Genomic DNA, 22,003 nt, shown 5'->3' with positions numbered 1-22,003 from the left:
CCTCTTCTGGATTGCCCTTCCACAACACATCCGTCACTCTCCAACTTTTGAAATCTTTAAAATGCCCCCTCAAAAATCACTTTTTTTCCTACAAGCATACCCTTAGAGCTGTAGAATGCTGTGTATCTCTAAACTGAAGCCGGGCTGTCAAGGAACATCATCTACCCTTACAAACTGGCTTCAAGAAGCACCCCAGCTGTGTAACAGCCCTTGTCCAGATTTGCAATGACCTGCTCATGGCCAGAGACAGAGGTGAGTATTCCATTCTGATACTGCATGATCTCGCAGCAGCTTTTGATACAGTTGATCATGGAATTTTGCTCAACAGGCTTCAAAAGTACTGTGGCATTGATGATTTAGTCCTCCCAATGGTTAGCCTCCTTCCTGGCTGGCAGAACACAAAGGGTAGCCTTGGGGCCCTTCCTGTCCAACCCTGTACCACTGAAATATGGTCTGTCCCAGGACTTGATACTATCCCCTTTGTTGTTCATACATGCTGTCACTCAGAAAAATCATGGTATGACATACCACTGCTACGCTGATGACATCAAGCTATATTTGTCATTCAAACCAGACATGACAGACCCCGTTACAAAAAACCCTCCCAAAAAAACGCATGCTTAGCTGAGCTTCAGGAGTGGATCAGTAACACCTGGCTTGAACTAAATGCTGACAAAACTAAAGGTTCTTGTCATCGAAGGTCAACGTCTAACGGCAAAGAAGCTTCAGACACCTGATGGTCAGGAACTCAGATCTCACGAGCTCCAAAATTGTGCGCCGCTTGGGTTTACTGATTGATGGGAATTAAACTTCAGGAATCAAAATTTCAGCTGTTGTGAAACATTCCTCCTTTCACCTAAATTAAGCATCTCATTCCTTCAGAGAATCTTCCAACCCTAGTTCATGCCTCGATCACATCATGGCTGGACGATAGCAATGCCCTCTATGCAGGCCTTGAAATAAAGACCTACACCGCCTGCAGCTAGTACAGAATGCTGCCGTTGGACTGATCACAAGCCAACTCTGCCATTGCCATATAACACCAATCCTCTGTTTACTACACTGGCTACCCATAAAATGGAGAATAAGTTTCAAAATTGGCATGCTAACATTCAAATCCCTACACTACCTGAGCCCTGGATAACTGAAGGATTTGTTACAACTGCGTCACACCCTTCTACAACCTCAAATTAAAAGGATCCAATAACTTGACTAGCCCCCAGAGTCCAACTAAAAACCTTTGGAGCCAGAGCTTTCTGTCATGCTGCCCCTACCCTATGGAATGCCTTGCCAAACTTAATCAAGACAGCTCCTACCCTGGAGACGTTTAAATCAAAATTGAAAACCCATTTGTTTAGTCTGACATTTATGATCACTTAACTTTTCCCCCCTGTACGCAACACTATTTACTGATATGAGACAAGCTTATGCGCTTTGGGTCTTATGGGAAAAAAGTGCTCTACAAATGATTAATTATTGTTTAACTTAGAGACACTGAAGCGAAAAAAAAATTGTATGTGTAGTACAGCTAAGAAATAAAACATTAGGAGCAGAGGCATAAGTCTAATATTGTTTCTAGTACAGGAAGAGTTAAACTTAGTTTATCAGTTATCTATGCAAAAGAGCCATTGAGCTCCATGACTTTCAAAGTCGCAAAGAGCTCTATCTTCTGAAGCTTGTTATCTCAACTGTCAGTCATTGTAATTTCTTTTTATCTCCAGAGGACAGTTCAAAAGTTCAGTGGCCTGCTCTGTAAAATCATTTAGAATGCGGAGTAGTGTGTAAACTGCAAATATTAGAGAATGATGCAATGTTATCAAAAACACTAACCGAAAATAAAAATATGAAAATATTTTCTTTGCTACTAATGTTCTAGTAATTATCCGTACTACACAACCAATTCATTATATCGTACTTTTTTTTCGCTTCAGTGTCTCTTTAAACAGGAACTCCAGTGAAAATAATGTAATAAAAAAGTGCTGTATGTATAAATGATTTAGTCAGTGTTTGCCTGTTGTAAAATATTTTAAATCCCTGATTTATATTCTGACATTTATTACATGGTGACATTTTTACTGCTGGCAAGTGATGTAGCTGCTGCTTGCAGTTTTGGCAGTTGGAAACAGCTGTAAACAGCTATTTCCCACAATGCAACAGGGTTCACAGACAGGAAACTGCCAAGAGTACGTATTTAGAATTTCTTTGTGGGAGGGGTTTCATCACAATATCAGCCATACAGCGCCTCCTGATGGTCTGTTTGTGAAAAGGAATAGATTTCTCATGTAAAAGGGGGTATCAGCTACTGATTGGGATAAAGTTCAATTCTTGGTCGTTTCTCTAAGGTGCACATACATCCAATTTAGATTGGCCAATCAATGACCAATGTTACCACCTCCATGGAGTATGAGGACCAACAGACTTGGAATACGATGAATAGATTGTATAGGCAACCTCTCATACAATATGAAGAAGGTAAGTGGCCAGTGATTGGCCAATCAAAATTGAGGTGTACCAGGCTTTAGGCCATTCCCCTTCAACCTCTGGCCAAGTTGTACTCCTTACTAGACAACCTAAGACATACTACACTGCCTGTATGACTGTTGTATAATACCCTACCTCTTCCCTGCCATAGTTGGTAAGCTTTTAAGAGCAGGAAACTGTTTCTCAGGGTTGCTATGCATAGGTTAGCAGTAGATCGCTTTAACAAGCATTCCAGACAGTTCAGATGTATTCTATTTTAGCAAGACAGGTAGTTTTTGATGCTGGATCGAATTGGATAAAGGGTACATAATCGACCAAACTATGTACAGCAGTAGGGCCAGGAATGTAATGTTTACTGGCATGACGTGTTTTTCCCCACTGGGTGGCGGTGACTGATTCTGTTTACTGCAAAGCTTATGCATAAAGCAATATTTATTAAATAAATTAGATTCATTCTGAATGCATACAATCAGGCCTAATTTCTGTTTCATCCCGCAAATGCTTTGATCCAATCTAATTTGTATGAAACATCTGTTTCTATTCTGTATCTCATCACTGCTAATGTATTTATTGCTGGGTTTAAGGCCAAACAATGTGCCGGAAAAAAGAGGGGACCTTATTCTTAGCTGTTTAATCAGCTTCCCCAAATATATTGATATTACAGAAAATTGAATTAGCTTACAAATTAGCCATAAATCTGTTAAATGGATTCCACCCTTAGCAGCGCTTGGCATGTAGCATAAAAACCCATTTTCTGCAAGGCCACTAATAGTAAATGGGCTTGTGAGAAATGTTTGTGTCCTTAAACACTGTCCTAATGCAAGTAATTCTGGCTAATGTGCTTTGTATTGTAAAGTATGTGACTCCAAAATATGCAAGCAGACCGGTAATAAAACTGGATAGCATCCCCTATTGGATATAGCCATTATTATAGCCATTTGGAAGCACAGAAAGAGCTGGTGGCCAATTCACATGTGATAAAACCAGAAATGGGAGGAATTGAGAGAAGGCAAAGAATAAGAGCGATATTGGTTGAAGGGGGGGGGGGGGGGGGGTGGGGGTGGTGGAGAGCCAGTGATAAAAAAAAAAGCTTCAGCCTATGACAGCCGATCACTGCCAAGCCTACGGAGGGGACAGCCGTGTCACACGGCTGTCCCCAGTACAGCGATGCTGCCGATCGCAGCGCTGTACATGTAAATAGACGGCGATTACGCAGTCTAACAGTCTCCCGAGTGGTGACTGCTGCTCGGAGACTGAAGGTGGGGCGGAGCTCTGCCCCCCGAGAAGGAGATGCGCGCGCACCCTGCGCGTGATCTCCTTCAGTAGCCGTCTCCAGGACCTGACGCCAATTGGCGTTAAGCGGTCCTGGGGCTGCCGCCACGTCCACGCTCGTTAGCGTGGGGAGGTCTTTAAGTAGTTAAAGGAATCCTGAAGCGCCACTGTCAATCCTGGCCACGCTGTCCGCAGCGCACTGCGCAGGCGTTCGGCAGTATCAAACGCAAGGGAAAAAAATCAACGATGATTAAAGATTAATGGCTTTTGGATTTACCAGTAAAAAGGTCATTGTCTACTTTAGTTGGAGCAGAATCTGTGGAGTGGTTGGAACAAAATCCAGACTGGAACTCATAAATCAAGGAGGTAGAAGCTAAGCATTTAGCTTCTAGGCCATATCAGCATAGATATGGCGTTCAAGTAATTTGGATGCAAACTGGAGTAGTGTCTGATTACTTCAGCTGCATAGATAAGGCGTTGGTTTATTAATTCATGCAATGAAAATAAAATAAAGGGAAAACGTAAAAGTAAAGGAAAAGGGGGGGTTAGGGGAGCATACGTCACATAGTGGAAACCAATTGTATATAATGAAAAAGTACAAAATTTATTAATGTCATAATACAGCAAATTTAAAACAAACACCAATTCATACTGCCATGAGACCCCATTCATACCGCATACAATAAAGGGAACCAGGGGCATTGCTAGGATCCTAAGAGATTTAGGGAACTGTAGGGCACTCCAGATGGAAAATAGGTGTGGCAACACTCCAGAATGTGGGTGTGGTCATTGGTGGAACCACATTTACATGAATTTAACAGCTGCCTAAGTAGGCCTGCCCAGCAAAATGTTGGATGAAGCCCCCCTCTCCATTAACCTCCCTGGCGGTTGGCCAGGCAGCGCACGGGTCTCGGGGGGGCACCCTCTGATGCGGCGGGTAGCGGCGAATCGGCGCGGGGCGGTGGCGATCGTAAGTAACACGCAGCTAGCAAAGTGCTAGCTGCGTGTATAAAAAAAAAATTATGCAGATCCGCCCAGCGGGGCCTGAGAAATCCTCCTGAGCGGCTTACCCCGTGTCCAGCAAGGGGTTACCGCTAAGGAAAAATGCAGCATATCACATAAGTAAGCAGTGTCACTTAAACATAACTAAGCAGAGTTACCTGGCTTCTGTGCTGGCTGGTCTGGCTTTCTGCTGGGTGAGCTGGCCTGCTGCCAGTCCCCCCATAGCATTCCCTGACCTTCTAGTGGATCCCCTCCCATGCTCCTACAGGCCTCCCATTGAGGCACCACAACTCCCAGCATGCCTCCATAGAACTACAGCTCCCTGCATGCCCCCATAAAGGCATCACAGTACCCAGCATGGCACCACAGCACCCAGTATGCCCATATAGAGGCACCCAGCATGCCCACCATTGAGGCACCACTGCCACACTGGCTAGCATCTGAGCTCTAGCATTAGATACATTCTCATACACTAGGGGGAGAAACCCAGAAGAGAAGATGTCTGGAGAATCAAGAGACCGAGGACTGCCGCCTGCTGCCTGGGGGACATCCGGGTCACCCCAGAATGGATCCGGGGCATGTGCCACTGATCTTTAAGGCTAACAAAGCCCCTGAAGGGAACACAGACAAGCTTTAATTAAAGCAGACCCAAACCAAACATTTTTTTAAATTCAAAATGTTTAGTTGCACCACTCTGACACATACAAAGATAAATAAACACTCCTTCAAGCCTATGAGCATTTCAGTGCATGCTTTTCAACCTTCTCTTCTCATAACTAGGGTTATACAGGTGGCGGCCATTACTTCTGAGCTTAGTAGGAGGTTTTAGACCATGGGTGTGTTTGTCATCAGCTACCCTCCCTCACAGGGGCGTCGTCTATGTGAAATCTCACACAAGCTGAGATCACCTCGCCTGTGTTTTGTTTTTGTTTTTATTTCCTCCACCAGCCTGCCGGATTCTGTCCCGGCAATATGAAAGGAAGGGAGGGGTTCCTTCAATAAATGTTAAATATTTTATGTTTGTCATCATGCAGCTGAAAAAAGGCTGCTTATTATAATTTAGAAAAGAGATTTTATTTCTGAAATCTTGTTTTTTTAATTTGGGTCCACTTTAAGATTGATGCTACCTGTACCTCTGATCATCTCATAATGTCACTGTAGGTACATTTTTAATTCATATATACATATATCTTTTATTTCAGCAAACTGGTTTTTTTTTGCACATTATTTAAAAAGGGTTTAATTTGGGGAGGTGGCATTTACTGCAGGTACATGAGTCCTAATGAATCTATATACAGTTCCAGGATTCCATTAATTAGAGTCGCAGGACGCACAGCATATACAGACATGTCAGAGAATCTGGCAGCGTCGTTATTGCAAATGATATCTAGACAGATGTATAGATGTGAGGGAGAAACAGATGGTGCAGTAAAGAACAGGCTGAGCTGCCAGTCGGGTTTGCCCTATAAAGTCCTCAAGCAATACTGCATCTGGTGGTACTGATATAGTCATTCAGCCAAAGAATCACACCTGTCTTGCAGGCTTATTTGCGTCACCAGGAGCGGGAGAGAGAGCGGGTCGAGCGAGCAAGAGAACTGCAAGCTGCATCACAAAACAGATCACATCCTAACACATCTGTCTCATCTGCTCGAAGATACAGCAAGCCGTGGCAGACTGGAATGACGACAAAAATACAGGTAGGCTACAACTAGATAGCGGAAGCATCTTCATGACTCAGAGCAGCATATGCACAAGACATAGTTACATAGTTACATAGTTATTTTGGTTGAAAAAAGACATACGTCCATCGAGTTCAACCAGTACAAAGTACAAGACTGCTCATCGTAATAGAATGAAATGCATACATAACAAAACTAAAGAAAGCCAACAAGTTATGAAGGGTACAAGTGCTTTTTCAACCTTTAACTACCTAAAGACCGGGTCACGCCCATGGGCATGACCGCGGCGACAGCCCCAGGACCGCCTAACGCCAATTGGCGTCAAGCCCTGGGGCCGGTTACTGCAGGAGATGGCGTGCAGGCTGCGCGTGCATCTCCTGCTTGGGAGGCGGAGCTCCACCAACAGAGAGCTCTGTTGGTGGGGAGAAAAGGGGGGGGAATCACTTGTGTGCTGAGTTGTGCGGCCCTGGAACTTGGCCTTAAAGCTACAGTGGCCCAATTAACAAAAATGACCTGGTCTTTAGGGAGTTTAGTACTGTAGTCCTCAAGTGGTTAAAGCCCAATTCTAGGCATAAAGTGCAGTGAATGTAGGCCACAAAAATTACAAAATATATGTAATTTTGTGGCCATAAATAGCTTCAAGGATCATTGAAGCTAGAAGGATATGGAGGCAATACCAGTTGCCTGGCTATCCTGCTGATCCCCCTGCCTCTAATAGTTTTAGCCATAGACCCTAAACAAGCATGCAGCAGATCGGGTGTTTCTGACAATGTCAGATCTGACAAGATTAGCTGCATGCTTGTTTTTGACACTATGGTCTCTCTGAACTTTCTGCCAAAGTTGCTTTGAGGCCGGAGCATGATCGGTAATATAGAATTGTTCGGCAATTTAAATTTGTAAGTCATGGATTTGGAGTCGGTTCTTAGTGTCTTCCTTGCTTTTAGCCACCACCTGAATTAATACTCCCCTCAGAAATGCATTAAAAGCATTCCAGGCTTTCGCATGGTCGTCTTCATCTCTGTGTACAAACAAGTATTCATCTATTTGCTTAGTGATAACATTTTTTAAAGAGCTCAAGCCAGAAAAGATTGAACTTCCAGAATCTAAAGGGGGGTTGGACACCCCAGCATATGGTCAAACACAAGATCAGATTCTGGATGCAGTAGAAGTGCCAAGTCTATACTTGGGGGAGTAGAAACCTAGATAGGAAAACAGGTGCATTCCTAGGATCCTAAAAGATCCTGGGCACTTTTGGGCACGGCAGCCAAAAGATGAGTGTGGCCATGCACTGGAATGTGGGTGTGGTCATGGGTGAAGCCCAATTTACATGAACTTAACTGCGGTCTAAGTAGGCCTGCCTACCAAAAGTTTGGATGAAGCTCCTCTCTCCATTAATAATAAAAAAAATGCAGCAGTGTCACTTAAAGTGAACCTCCGGACTAAAAATCGATTCGGCAGCACTGAAAAGGCTTGGTGTTTAACAGTTTCACAGCATCAGAACTTAGTTTCTCTTATACAAGCCTCATTTTTAGCTGCACAGAAGAAAACTGCCCGGGCTTTTTTCCCCTGATGCTGTGCAAAGCATGATGGGATTTCTGATGTTGTTCTCGTTCTGCTGTTTTGGTGCAATTTTTTTTTTTCACCATTTTGAATTTGACATTTGAAGCCTAGCGTGTGCAGCTGGGAGGGGAAATCAGGACACAGGACAGTTGGAACTGTGTCTCCTGCTCCCTGTCACCTCCTTTCAACCAAAAAGATGGCTGCCCCATGACAAAGATGGCAACCCCCATGAATCACAAACATTTGCCTGTTCTTTTAAAACAGGATGGGTAAGAGATTATATTACCTATCTATTCTAATTAACATAACTAATGTAACTTGATGACAGTATGTTTGTTTAGGCTGAAGTTCCCCTTTAAACATAACTAGGAAGAGTTACCTGGCTTCTGTGCTGGCTTGTCTGGCTTTCTGCTGGTTGAGCTGGCCTACTGCTAGTACCCACCATAGCATTCCCTGACCTTCTAGTGGACCCCTCCCATGGACCTCCCATCGAGGCACCACATCTCCCAGCATGCTACTATAGAAGAACCATAGCTCCCTGCATACCCCCATAAAGGCAATACAGCATCTAGCATGGCATCACAGCACCCAATATGCCCACATAGAGGCACCATAGCACTTAGCATACCCACCATTGCTGTAATGCCATGCTGGATGCTGTAATGCCATGCTGGGTGCTGTGTGGTGCCTTGCTGTGTGCTATGGTGACTCTATGGGCCATGCTGTATGCTGTAATGCTATGCTGGGTGCTGAGTGGTACCATGCTGGGTCTTGTGTGGTGCCTCTGTGGGGCATGCTGGGTACTGTGTGGTGCCATGCTTGGTGCTGTGGTGCCTCTACTCTGCCTGGGGATACAATAAATTACAATGGTTATGCAAACCTCATACAATGTAGTGCACAAAACTTTGGGTGCTAAGTCTATAAACAGACTGTCCTAACATTCCTACAGTACAAATACAAACAAACTGACTTGCACACCAGCAGTGATTCAATGCAAAAATAGTGTATTCAAAAAGCAGTATGTTCAAATATAGGGATGGTCGCGTGATTCCGCGGAATTCAGATTTCCATGATGCCGGCCGGAATTTGGCGATTCCGTTGCGACGGAACGGAATTGCTATATCACTATGGCGGAATTTCCGCGGAAAAATGTGAAATAACGCGGATTTCTACGGAATGCACAATTTTTTGCCACCAAACTAATTTCTGCCTAAAAATAAGAATTTCTGCTCAACAGGCTTCCTTATTCCCTTTCCTCCTTCCCTCCCTCCCTTCCTCCGTACCATTGTGATATATCCAAGAGAAAAATGAGCTTGCTTAGGGATTTGTATGATGTCAAAATCCAACTCCCATACATTGGCCAGGAATCGAACCCAGGCCTACCGCTTGGTAGGCAGCTATCCTAACCATTATACCACCAACACAACACACTACAATGCTACATGCTGAAGCCAGCCTAGCATGTACCATTGTGATATACCCAAGAGAAAAATGAGCTTGCTTAGGGATTTGTAGGATGTCAAAATCCAACTCCCATACATTGGCCAGGAATCGAACCCAGGCCTACCGCTTGGAAGGCAGCTATCCTAACCATTATATCACCAACACAACACTCTACAATGCTACATGTTGAAGCCAGCCTAGCATGTACCATCGTGATATATCCAAGAGAAAAATGAGCTTGCTTCGGGATTTGTAGGATGTCAAAAGCCAACTCATACGTTGGCCAGGAATCGAACCCAGGCCTACCACTTGTTAGGCAGCTATCCACACCATTATGCCACCAATACTACATGCTGAAACTTCTTGGAGCAGACTTACTTCCTCCCTCCAAAAGACACACATACATCCCCATAAAATCATTCAACAGCAACTGCGTGCACAGTCTTTGTGTTAAACAGTCTCTGTGGCACAATCGGTTAGCGCATTTGGCTGTTAACCGAAAGGTTGGTGGTTCAAGCCCACCCAGGCATGGCCTTGCCTTTTGTGTTCAACAGTTGTCCAAAGAGAACTCCAGATAGCCATGTAGATTCATCTCTCTCTCTCTAGTAGGGATGGTCACCGCTTTCCGCGGAATTGTATTTTCCGCAATTTTGGGTGGAAATTGGTCATTCCATTCCGTTTGGTCGGAACGGAATTGCTTTTTCCATCCGGCGGAATTTCGAAATTGCCTGTGAAATTCTGCCGGTATCCATTGATGGTTTTAAGCTGAAAATTCAGTTCAATGGCATCAAGTCCTAGAGAGAGAGCTCATTTTTCTCTTGGGTACATCACAATGGTACATGCTAGGCTGGCTTCAGCATGTAGCATTGTAGTGTATTGTGTTGGTGGTGTAATGGTTAGGATAGCAGCCTACCACGTGGTATTCACATACATTGGCCAGGGATCGAACCCAGGCCGGGTTAGATTCCTGGCCAATGTATGGGAGTTGGCTTTTGACATCCTACAAATCCCTAAGCAAGCTCATTTTTCTCTTGGATATATCACAATGGTGCATGCTAGGCTGGTTTCAGCATGTAGAAGGAAGGGAGGAAGAAGGGAAGGAGAAAAAGGACTAAGGGAACAGTCAGTAGGGTCTATGGACTACCATTTAGCATAAATAAGGTTCCATTTGCGATTACTTTAATTTTTCCCCGGAATCCGTGAATTCCGCAAAAATACGGAGGAAATTTCATAGAGACGGAATTAAGCACTGGCGGAATCCGCGAATTCCGGCGGAACGGAATTTGCTCTTTCCGATCATCCCTATTCAAATACAATTACATCAAAGAGAAGCCATAGGCTATCAAAAAGCCTTCTTAATAATGTACAATGGCAAACAGTAGGATGGGAACAAGATCAACAACCATCTATGGGTATACAATAGACAGATTCATAGCTAGCAAGTGAATAATACAAAAACATATGCAATCAGCATGAGAGCAAAGTTCATAGTGCATGTATGTGTCCCATAGGGCAGAGTTGTATTCTACCTAGGGGACATTAGGGGCACCATAGAATAGATCCAGGGCATGTGCTACTGATCTTTGGGGCTAGCAACGCCCCTGTAGGAAAATGTCAATTCTGGAAAATGTGTTCTGGGTATTTAAAGCGCAGGTAAAGCTTGTAGCTGGTGGGCTACAACTGGACCAAACATTGATAAGTCTGTCTGACATGAGTTGGGCAAAGGCTGTTTTATTAACGGATGGTGGAGATCTATCCATACTATGATTAGGAATGATTTTTAAATATAGGAAGTTGACTGGGGCATCTGAAGTGCTTGCTGCTACATGCCTTTGCTTTTAGCCACATATTGGAAAATGTCTACAAGTGCTAGATGTTGTCTCTTCTCTGTCTGCACTCTGTCTATACATCATCCAGACTGAGGAGGTCACAGCAAGCCTGAGAGGAACAGGATGTGACTGGGAAACACTTTGTTCTCCGACCAATATTCTCCTTTAAAGCGCTGCCTTTTGTGAAGTAAAATTATTTTTAAGCATTTAGAGAACATAATATACATATCGCACATGTTTGACTGGAAATGGCAAACATCTTGAAAGAGAAAAATGTCAGATATGGGCTACATGTGCGGCTAAAACAATGCAAATATTTCAAGAGCAGTAAAAATAACATGTTTTCTGCACTGAGATCAATATGTTCTGTCCTCTGCCGATTATATCATTTTCAAAATGTGCTGATTCACCACAGCAGCTGAATCACAGCACATGAGACTACAATGGAGAATTTATAGTGTGAGACACAGATCAAGGTCTGTAATCTGCAAGCAAAGAATCGGTGACCCCGTGACTATGCCGTAATAGATGGCAATATACATCATCAGGATACAGATGAAAAATGCATTGGAAAAATGGTTCTCAATGTTAACCATAGACCAAAATCCAAACCACCAGGCCTTCTGTGACAGCTGCACAAACAACTCTGCAACAACCTAAAGCTTAAAGAGAACCCGAGGTGGGTTTGAAGAATATTATCTGCATACAGAGGCTGGATCTGCCTATACAGCCCAGCCTCTGTTGCTATCCCAAACCCTCCTAAGGTCCCCCTGCACTCTGCAATCCCTCATAAATCACAGCCACGCTGCTGACAAACAGCTTGTCAGAGCTGGCTGTGTTTATCTCTATAGTGTCAGTCTGCTGCTCTCCCCGCCTCCTGCAGAACTCCAGTCCCCGCCTGCATCCCTTCCCTCCCTACTGATTGGAGGGAAGGGATGGGGGCAGGGACCGGAGCTATGCAGGAGGCGGGGGAGCAGCTGAGACTGACACTACAGATGTAAACTCAGCTTTACAGCATGGCTGTGATTTATGAGGGATTGCAGAGTGCAGGGGGACCTTAGTAAGGTTTGGGATAGCAACAGAGGCTGGGCTGTATAGGCAGATCCAGCCTCTATATGCAGATAACATTCTTTAAACACACCTCGGGTTCTCTTTAAAGGGAACCTAAACTGAGGATATGGATTTTACCTTTTAAACTAATACTAGTTGGCTCCCCTGCTGATCCTGTGTTTCTAATACTTTCAGCCACAGCCCCTCAACCAGTGGTGGCGCTACACTGGGGCTTACCCAGGCTTAAGCCCCAGCTGACAAGCTGTCAGCCCCTGCAAAAGACCCCCCTACGCAGGGCTGCCGAGCAGCAGGAGGGGTGGAAGCGGAGAGAAGAGGAAGCCGTGTGGACAGCGGCGAAGAAGGGGGCCGTCTCCCCCCCTTCCCTCACCTTGGGGCTCCCACTCTCTGCCTCACTCCCCCCTCAGATAGCAGCGGCTGGCTGGTCAGAAGACTCACTCTCTTCCCAGCGCGGCGGATCTGTGCGCCGCTCTGGTCTAGTCTAGACCAGAGTAGCGGCGCACAGATCGATCTCTCTCTCTCGCGCGCTGGGAAGAGAGGAAGTCTTCTGACGCCAGCCGCTGATATCTGAGGGGGGAGCGAGGCAGAGAGTGGGAGCCCCAAGGTGAAGGAAGGGGGGAGACGGCCCCCTTCTCCGCCGCTGTCCACATGGCTTCCTCTTCTCTCCGCGTCCACCCCTCCTGGCCTGGGGACACCTATGTTAAGTCCTACCTACCTATACTGGGGACAACTATACACCTGGCTACATATACTGGGCACACATACCCCTGGCTACATATACTGGGCACATATACCCCTGGCTGCTACATACACTGGACATATACCCCTGGCTACATATACTGGGCACACATACCCCTGACTACATATAGTGGGCACATATACCCCTGGCTACATATACTGGGCACACATACCCCTGGCTACATATACTGGGCACACATACCCCTGGCTACATATACTGGGCACATATATACCCCTGGCTACATATAGTGGGCACATATACCCCTGGCTACATATACTGGGCACACATACCCCTGGCTACATATACTGGGCACACATACCGCTGGCTACATATACTGGGCACACATACCGCTGGCTACATATACTGGGCACACATACCGCTGGCTACATATACTGGGCACACATACCCCTGGCTACATATACTGGGCACAAATACCCCTGGCTACATATACTGGGCACATATACCCCTGACTACATATACTGGGCACATATACCCCTGACTACATATACTGGGCACATATACCCCTGACTACATATACTGGGCACATATACCCCTGACTGCATATACTGGGCACATATACCCCTGACTGCATATACTGGGCACATATACCCCTGACTGCATATACTGGGCACAAATACCCCTGGCTACATATACTGGGCACATATACCCCTGGCTACATATACTGGGGACATATACCCCTGGCTACATATACTGGGCACATATACCCCTGCCTACATATACTTAGACATATACCCCTGGCTACATATACTGGGCACATATACCCCTGGCTGCATATACTGGGCACATATACCCCTGACTGCATATACTGGGCACATATACCCCTGACTGCATATACTGGGCACATATACCCCTGACTGCATATACTGGGCACATATACCTCTGACTACATATACTGGGCACATATACCCCTGACTACATATACTGGGCACATATACCCCTGACTACATATACTGGGCACATATACCCCTGACTACATATACTGGGCACATATACCCCTGACTACATATACTGGGCACATATACCCCTGACTACATATACTGGGCACATATACCCCTGGCTACATATACTGGGGACATATACCCCTGGCTACATATACTGGGGACATATACCCCTGCCTACATATACTGGGGACATATACCCCTGGCTACATATACTGGAGACATATACCTCTGGCTACATATACTGGGCACATATATCCCTGGCTACATATACTGGGCACACATACCCCTGACTACATATACTGGGCACACATACCCCTGACTACATATACTGGGGACATATACCCCTGACCACATATACTGGGGATATATACCCCTGCCTACATATACTGGGCACATATACCCCTGGCTACATATACTGGGCACACATACCCCTGGCTACATATACTGGGCACACATACCCCTGGCTACATATACTGGGCACACATACCCCTGGCTACATATACTGGGCACAAATACCCCTGGCTACATATACTGGGCACATGTACCCCTGGCTACATATACTGGGCACATATACCCCTGCCTACATATACTTAGACATATACCCCTGGGTACATATACTGCGCACATATACCCCTGGGTACATATACTGGACACATATACCACTGGCTACATATACTGGGCACATATACCCCTGACTGCATATACTGGGCACATATACCCCTGACTACATATACTGGGCACATATACCCCTGACTACATATACTGGGCACATATACCCCTGACTACATATACTGGGCACATATACCCCTGACTACATATACTGGGCACATATACCCCTGACTACATATACTGGGCACATATACCCCTGACTACATATACTGGGCACATATACCCCTGACTACATATACTGGGCACATATACCCCTGACTACATATACTGGGGACATATACCCCTGGCTACATATACTGGGGACATATACCCCTGGCTACATATACTGGGGACATATACCCCTGCCTACATATACTGGGGACATATACCCCTGCCTACATATACTGGGGACATATACCCCTGCCTACATATACTGGAGACCTATACCTCTGGCTACATATACTGGGCACATATATCCCTGGCTACATATACTGGGCACACATACCCCTGACTACATATACTGGGCACATATACCCCTGACTACATATACTGGGGACATATACCCCTGACTACATATACTGGGGACTGTGAGGAAACGCGGAAAAGCCGCCGTCTCTCCAGGTGAGGCGGCTGTTTCCGCGTCCAGCCTTTGCCGTCACAACGCGGAAAAAACGCCGCATGCCGCATGGGCAGTGCGGCGGAATCCGCATTGGTAACAGCGGAATCCGCATCAGAGGCGGCCCCCGCATTAGATTCATTGCATGACAGTACTGGTGTGGCTGGGACTGATAGTCCACCAAGATTTAGACTTACACGCGCGCGAGCACAGAGGCAGAGTTTAAATAGCAGTTAGAAGGGTGTCGGCTGACCAGCTGGGTCAGCTGACAAATTCCACTGCTCCCATTGGACCAGCAATTAGGGAGGTCCTGGAAAGGTCCTAGAGTATATATACTGCTGGTTGTTCACTTGCTCTTTGTCTGGCGTGCGATCACACATGTGGGAGCACCCAGATCCGTAGTCAGATCTGTAAGTGTGCCGGGACCAGCTGGAGCTGTAATCCTACACTTAGCTAGATTCTGTTGATAGCTAAAGTACTAGTTTGATTGTGATTATCTGTTATGACTTTTGCCTGCCTTGACCACCCTTCTGAACTCTGATCTTGTACCTCGTTATTTCTGATACTCTGTTGCCGAACCCCGGCTCGTTCCTTGACTCTGCTTCTGCCTCCTGATTTTGTACCCCGATATATCTGATACCCCGTTGCTGAACCCTGCCTGTACTTTGACTCCGCCTTTGCCTCCTGATCTTGTACTTTATCTGTCTGTGTGTGTACAACCTGGCTTGTCCGACCTCGAGAACCGACCTTACCGTTAGAGGCGGTTCCTCGCTCTGTTAGCGATCCTCCCTCCTGAGGGTCACTTTCAGATATACCTTCCTACTGTCAGTCTGACTCCTCCCGTCTTGGAGAGCTCAGGTCTGCGGAAGGAATCTGTGCAGTACTCCTTGCTGCATTGAGGCCTTGTCCTCTAAGTGTTACTGTTACACTAAACACTACACTCTACTCAGGTGAACAGAGGTTAGTTTGTATATCGGATTATCGGTGAGACTGCAGATCACTTATAATCTGGTATATATCTGTATTTCCGGTGATACTGCAGATCACCGGTAATCAGATACTCTCTGCACCCACCGATCGTTACAGGGACATATACCCCTGCCTACATATACTGGGGACATATACCCCTGGCTACATATACTGGGGACATATACCCCTGCCTACATATACTGGGGACATATACCCCTGCCTACATATACTGGAGACATATACCTCTGGCTACATATACTGGGCACATATATCCCTGGCTACATATACTGGGCACACATACCCCTGGCTACATATACTGGGGACATCTATATCATTACATGCATTTACTGGTGAAAGGCTGTCTGTCATTATGTGCATTAACTGGTGAAACACTGTCTCTTATTACATGCATTTTGTGGTGAAACGCTGTCGCTCATTACGTGCATTTACTGGTGAAAGGATGTCTCTCATTACATGCATTTACTGGTGAAAGGCTGTCTCTCATTACATGCATTTACTGGGGAAACGCTGTCTCTCATTATGTGCATTAACTGGTGAAACACTGTCTCTCATTACGTGCATTTACTGTTGAAAGGCTGTCTCTTATGTGCATTTAGTGGTGAAACGCTGTCTTACATTACGTGCATTTACTGGTGAAAAGCTGTCTCTTATGTGCATTTACTGGTGAAAGACTGTCTCTCATTACATGCATTTACTAGGGAAAGGCTGTCTCTTATGTGCATTTAGTGGGGAAAAGCTGTCTCTCATTACGTGCATTTACTAGTGAAAGGCTGTCTCTCAATACATGCATTTACTGGTGAAAGGCTGTCTCATATGTGCATTAAGTGGGGAAACGCTGTCTCTCATTATGTGCATTTACAGGTGAAAGGCTGTCTCTCATTACATGCATTTACTATTGAAAGGCTGTCTCTCATTACATGCATTTACTGGTGAAAGGCTGTCTGTCATTACGTGCATTTACTTCATATTTTTTTTTAAGTAACTACATTAGCTGGTACAACTACATTAGTTAGGCCCGCCCACATGATGTCATGACCACGCCCACTCCTGTCGCTCCCCCCCCCTCCCTTGAGCCCCGCCAGCCAGCCATTGTGCCCCTTTCGAGCCCCCCCAAAATTCGGAAGCTGGAGCCGCCGCTGCCCTCAACAAGCATGCAGGTCAGGTGCTCTGACTGAAGTCAGACTGGATTAGCTGCATGCTTGTTTCAGGTGTGTGATTCAGCCACTGCTGCTGCCAAAGAGATCAGCAGGACTTCCAAGCAACTGGTATTGTTTAAAAGGAAACCTCCACATCCCTCTGTTTAGGTTCCCTTTAAAGAGGAACTCCAGTGAAAATAATGTAATAAAAAAGTGCTTCATTTTTACAATAATTATGTATAAATTATTTAGTCAGTGTTTGCCTATTGTTAAATCTTTCCTCTCCCTGATTTACATTCTGACATTTATCACATGGTGACACTTTTACTGCTGGCAGGTGATGTCACTGATAGTAGCTACTGCTTGCTTTTTTGGCGGTTGGAAACAGCTGTAAACAGCTATTTCCCACAATGCAACGAGGTTCACAGACAGGAAACTGCCAGGACCATGGTCCTCAGTTTCTTGTGGGAGGTGTTTCACCACAATATCAGCCATACAGAGCCCTCTGATGATCCGTTTGTGAAAAGGAATAGATTTCTCATGGGAAAGGGGTATCAGCTACTGATTGGGATGAAGTTCAATTCTTGGTCAGGTTTCTCTTTAAAGATCTGTACACACTGGGATGTTGAACAAAGTGATCCAATTTGATCCATCATGGGTCATTCAAAATGCATGCACCCAAGTGCTGTAATAGCGGAAATTTGGGCGCAGCTGGCACCACCATAGACCGTAATAGGAATTGCGGTTATAGAGGCGCACAGGGAGTAACTTCGGCGCCGTCAGAAGACAGAGCTGAAGTTACTTTTAAAACAATAGCTGGAAGCCAAATTACATCATTCCCCACTATCCACGTGGATCTAGAGGGGGAATAGTAATTACCGCGGCCGCGATTCTGCGCCCCAGTCTCCCGACAGTGATTTCATATGTATGCCATGCGCATCGTCGTACATCGGCCACCTGTAACCATGGATTAACCACTTTACCCCCGCCCGTACGAATTTCTCTGTCCCTTTTTCCATCCTGTCACCCCCAGGGATGGAGAAATCCGTACTTTCCGCGCTCCCGCCGCTGCCCGTGCTCCCGCTCGCTCTAGCGCGCACTCCCGCGGGTAAACACGCCGCTCGCCCGGAGATCAATGAACGGGAAAATCCATTCCCCTTCGTTGATCTAAGCCCCGCAATGATCCGCTGCTTTGCCGATAAGCAGCGTGATCATTGTGAAAAAAAAAAAAAGTTGCATTAAACAAAAAGTTACTGTTGCCATCTTGTGGCCAAATAGTAAAACTACACCCTAAAGCATTTTTCACATACAAATTCATTACTTATACACACAAAATTAACTCATTACCTCCCACACTCCCCCTTTTTTTTTTTGTAATTAAAAAAAAATTAAAACATTTACAATTAAAAAAAATACATAAATAGTTACCTTAGGGACTGAACTTTTTAAATTTTTATGTCAGGAGGGTACGACACTGTTACTTTATAAACTATGGGCTTGTAATTAGGGATGGACGCAAAACTGAAAAAAATGCACCTTTATTTCCAAATAAAATATTGGCGCCAAACATTGTGATAGGGACATAATTTAAACTGTTTTATAACCGGGACAAATGGGCAAATACATTTCATGGGTTTTAATTACAGTAGCATGCATTATTTAAAAACTATAATGGCCGAAAACTGAAAAATAATGAATTTTTTCCCACATTTTTTCCAATTTTCCCATTAAAACATATTTAGAATAAAATAATTCTTGGCACAATGTCCCACCTAAAGAAAGCCTAATTGGTGGCGGAAAAAAACAAGATATAGTTCATTTAATTGTGATAAGTAATGATAAAGTTATAGACAAATGAATGGAAGGAGCGCTGAAAGGTGAAAATTGCTCTGGTGCTCAAGGGGTAAAACCCCTCAGTGGTGAAGTGGTTAATGCTATTTTGTTTTTTTTATAAATAGTTACACAATGTATGTTGGAACGATTGTTCATCTGTCATTTTGACAAATAAAATCTTGCTATGGGTATGGACCTTATCAATGAATATAACATGCAAAGCTCCATATTTTCCCGGTTTCTTCCCGGGTTTCGAAAGGTACGATGAGAGAATTATTATTGCTTTATTGTTGCTCTATGTGGCAATTACAGATGGTCAATGATAGGCAGGATTATGCAAACTTTGTAAGTAAATGTATGAAGTTTAAATATGGACCAATCGAGGCGGATCTTGATTGGTCCATTTCCAAGCTGTATAAATTTGCATACAACATTTGCATAATCCTGCATCAAGTTGCAAATATTTGCATCTCATTGACCATGCCTATTGGAATTTGGAAATCAGGAAAAATTCTAATTCGTAATTTTAATATTTTTTCTTTTTTTTTAAAAAAACATGTAAAAAAAAAAAAAAAGGTGCTCATCAATGATACAATCTTATTTTTTATGTAACATAAAGGGACTACCTAAAAGTATCCTTTCTAAGTATATTCACACAGTGGTCTAGCATTCTACTACATGGATTTGTTAAGATTGTATCATAGATGAGCACCTTAATGGACACCTGAAGTGATAGAGATATGGAGGCTGACCTTTATTTCCTTTTAAAGTGAACCTCCAGACTAAAAATCTACTCAGCAGCACTGAAAAGGCATGGTGTTTCTTTAACAGGTTCACAGCATCAAAACTTTGTTTCTCTTATACAAGCCTCATTTTTAGCTGCACAGAAGAAAACTGCCCGGGCTTTTTTCCCCTGATGCTGTGCAAAGCATGATGGGATTTCTGATGTTGTTGTTCTCTTTCTGCTGTTTTGGTGCAATTTTTTTTAATTTTTTTTTACATTTTGAATTTGACATTTGAAGCCTAGTGTGTGCAGCTGGGAGGGGTTATCAGGACACAGGACAGTTGGAACTGTCTCCTGCTCCCTGTCACCTCCTTTCAACCAAAAAGATGGCTGCCCCCATTACAAAAATGGCAGCCCCCATGAATCACAAACATTTGCCTGTTCTTTTAAAACAGGGTGGGTAAGAGATTATATTACCTATCTATTCTAATTAACATAACTAATGTAACTTAATGACAGTGTTTGTTTAGGCTGAAGTTCCCCTTTAAATAATACACATTGCCTGGCTGCCCAGCTAATCCTCTAATACTTTTAGCCATAGACCCTGAACAAGCATGCAGATAACTTCTGACTGAAGTCTAACTGGATTAGCAGCATGCTTGTTTCAGATGTGCAACTCAGACACTAATGCAGCCAAAGATCAGCAAGACAGCCAGGCAACTGGTATTGTTTAACAGGAAATAAATATGGCAGCCACAATATCTTTGGACTTGAGGGGTCCTTTAATGCATGCTACCAAGCTTTATGCTAGATGTGGTGGTTACAGTGATTCTTCTAAAACATGTCTCTTTTTGCAAGCAAATTGTTTTTAAATATTCCTGCAATGTCAAATACCCTCGATTTCAGCTATTTTTTGTCCCTTTTTTGAATAAAATGCTTAGCCCTACCCCACTAGCCCCCAGACTTTACTAACCAACATAGCTTTTCAAATAGGGCATGACCTTGAAAGTGTGGCAGTACAAACCACAGTTACCCCAATGCTAAGAACAAAGGGCCAGATTTATCTAGAGTGTCTGAGACAAAATGCTGGTAGGTTTGTAGAGCTCCATGCAGAGAAGCCACTAGATGGTGCTGTTTCCTTCCTAAACTGTTCTAAGTGAGGAGGAGCTAGAACAGTGTCTCAGAGGAATGAACACAACAGTGTATGACTTATTTGTTTATCCATCTGGGACATGAGCAGGCCAGGCTGTAATTACTCTCCTAAACTTTTATTCTCAAATAATCCTGATGTCTGCTCTGTCTTTTACACACATTTTTAACATGCTCTGTCTAAACAGTCAATTCTCCACACATTCGTCTACAATTCCCCTCCTTCTCTTGGAGGAAGCCCCAGGTAAGTGGAAATTGATTTTTATTTTTTAGGCACCCTCCCTGAACCTTCCCTTTAAAGAGAATCAGAGACGAAGCACCCTCATGTATTTTATTACATTTATCAGTGGGAACATGAGAGTAAACACCTACCCTGCTTTTAGTTTCATTGTTATCTGCTTAATTAGTCTATTAGCAACTGTGATAAGAATCCACTGACTATTCAGTGGAGGTTTGACCAGGAATCATTATAGCTGAGTCACTCTTCTGTGGAGTCTTTTCAAGCCCAAGCCTTTCCCCTCCTGGCTCAGATTTCCTGCTTTGCATACTGCGAGCTGTGATGACATGGGAGGGGCTGCTCCTGCTGAGAGAGAACATCTGTGGCTGCAATATGATCTGTGTGCTCTGTCTGCATAGATACTGATGACTGCAGTTTCATTCCTATGAGAGACACTTCCTACAGGCAGCTGTACATCATAACAAAATTAAAGCACATAGATGAAAGGCTGCATTTAGCCTAGATAGCAACCTAGACAGCACATCCAGAACAACTCATACCCCAGCTGGTGGCGTAGTGGTTAGATCTCTCGCCTTGCAGCGCTGGGTCCCTGGTTCGAATCCCAGCTAGGGCACTATCTGCAATGAGTTTGTAT

General features: G+C 44.4%; 1 protein-coding gene across 2 annotated transcripts in view; it reads left to right on the top strand.

Annotated features, from left to right (window-relative positions):
• The window catches only part of LOC137541463 (probable E3 ubiquitin-protein ligase MARCHF10), a 115,491-nt gene that overhangs the window by 12,600 nt on the left and 80,888 nt on the right, over positions 1 to 22,003 (top strand). For both annotated transcript variants that reach the window (XM_068262771.1, XM_068262770.1), the window contains exon 3: positions 6,297 to 6,452. In XM_068262771.1, coding sequence (XP_068118872.1) covers positions 6,297 to 6,452 — 156 coding nt within the window. The remainder of the gene's footprint in view (positions 1 to 6,296; positions 6,453 to 22,003) is intronic.

Source organism: Hyperolius riggenbachi, chromosome 12 (assembly GCF_040937935.1).
Source record: "Hyperolius riggenbachi isolate aHypRig1 chromosome 12, aHypRig1.pri, whole genome shotgun sequence".
Classification (NCBI taxonomy): Eukaryota; Metazoa; Chordata; class Amphibia; order Anura; family Hyperoliidae; genus Hyperolius; species Hyperolius riggenbachi.
The sequence above is the reverse complement of the archived record's forward strand: the minus strand, read 5'-3'. Positions and strand labels throughout refer to the sequence as shown.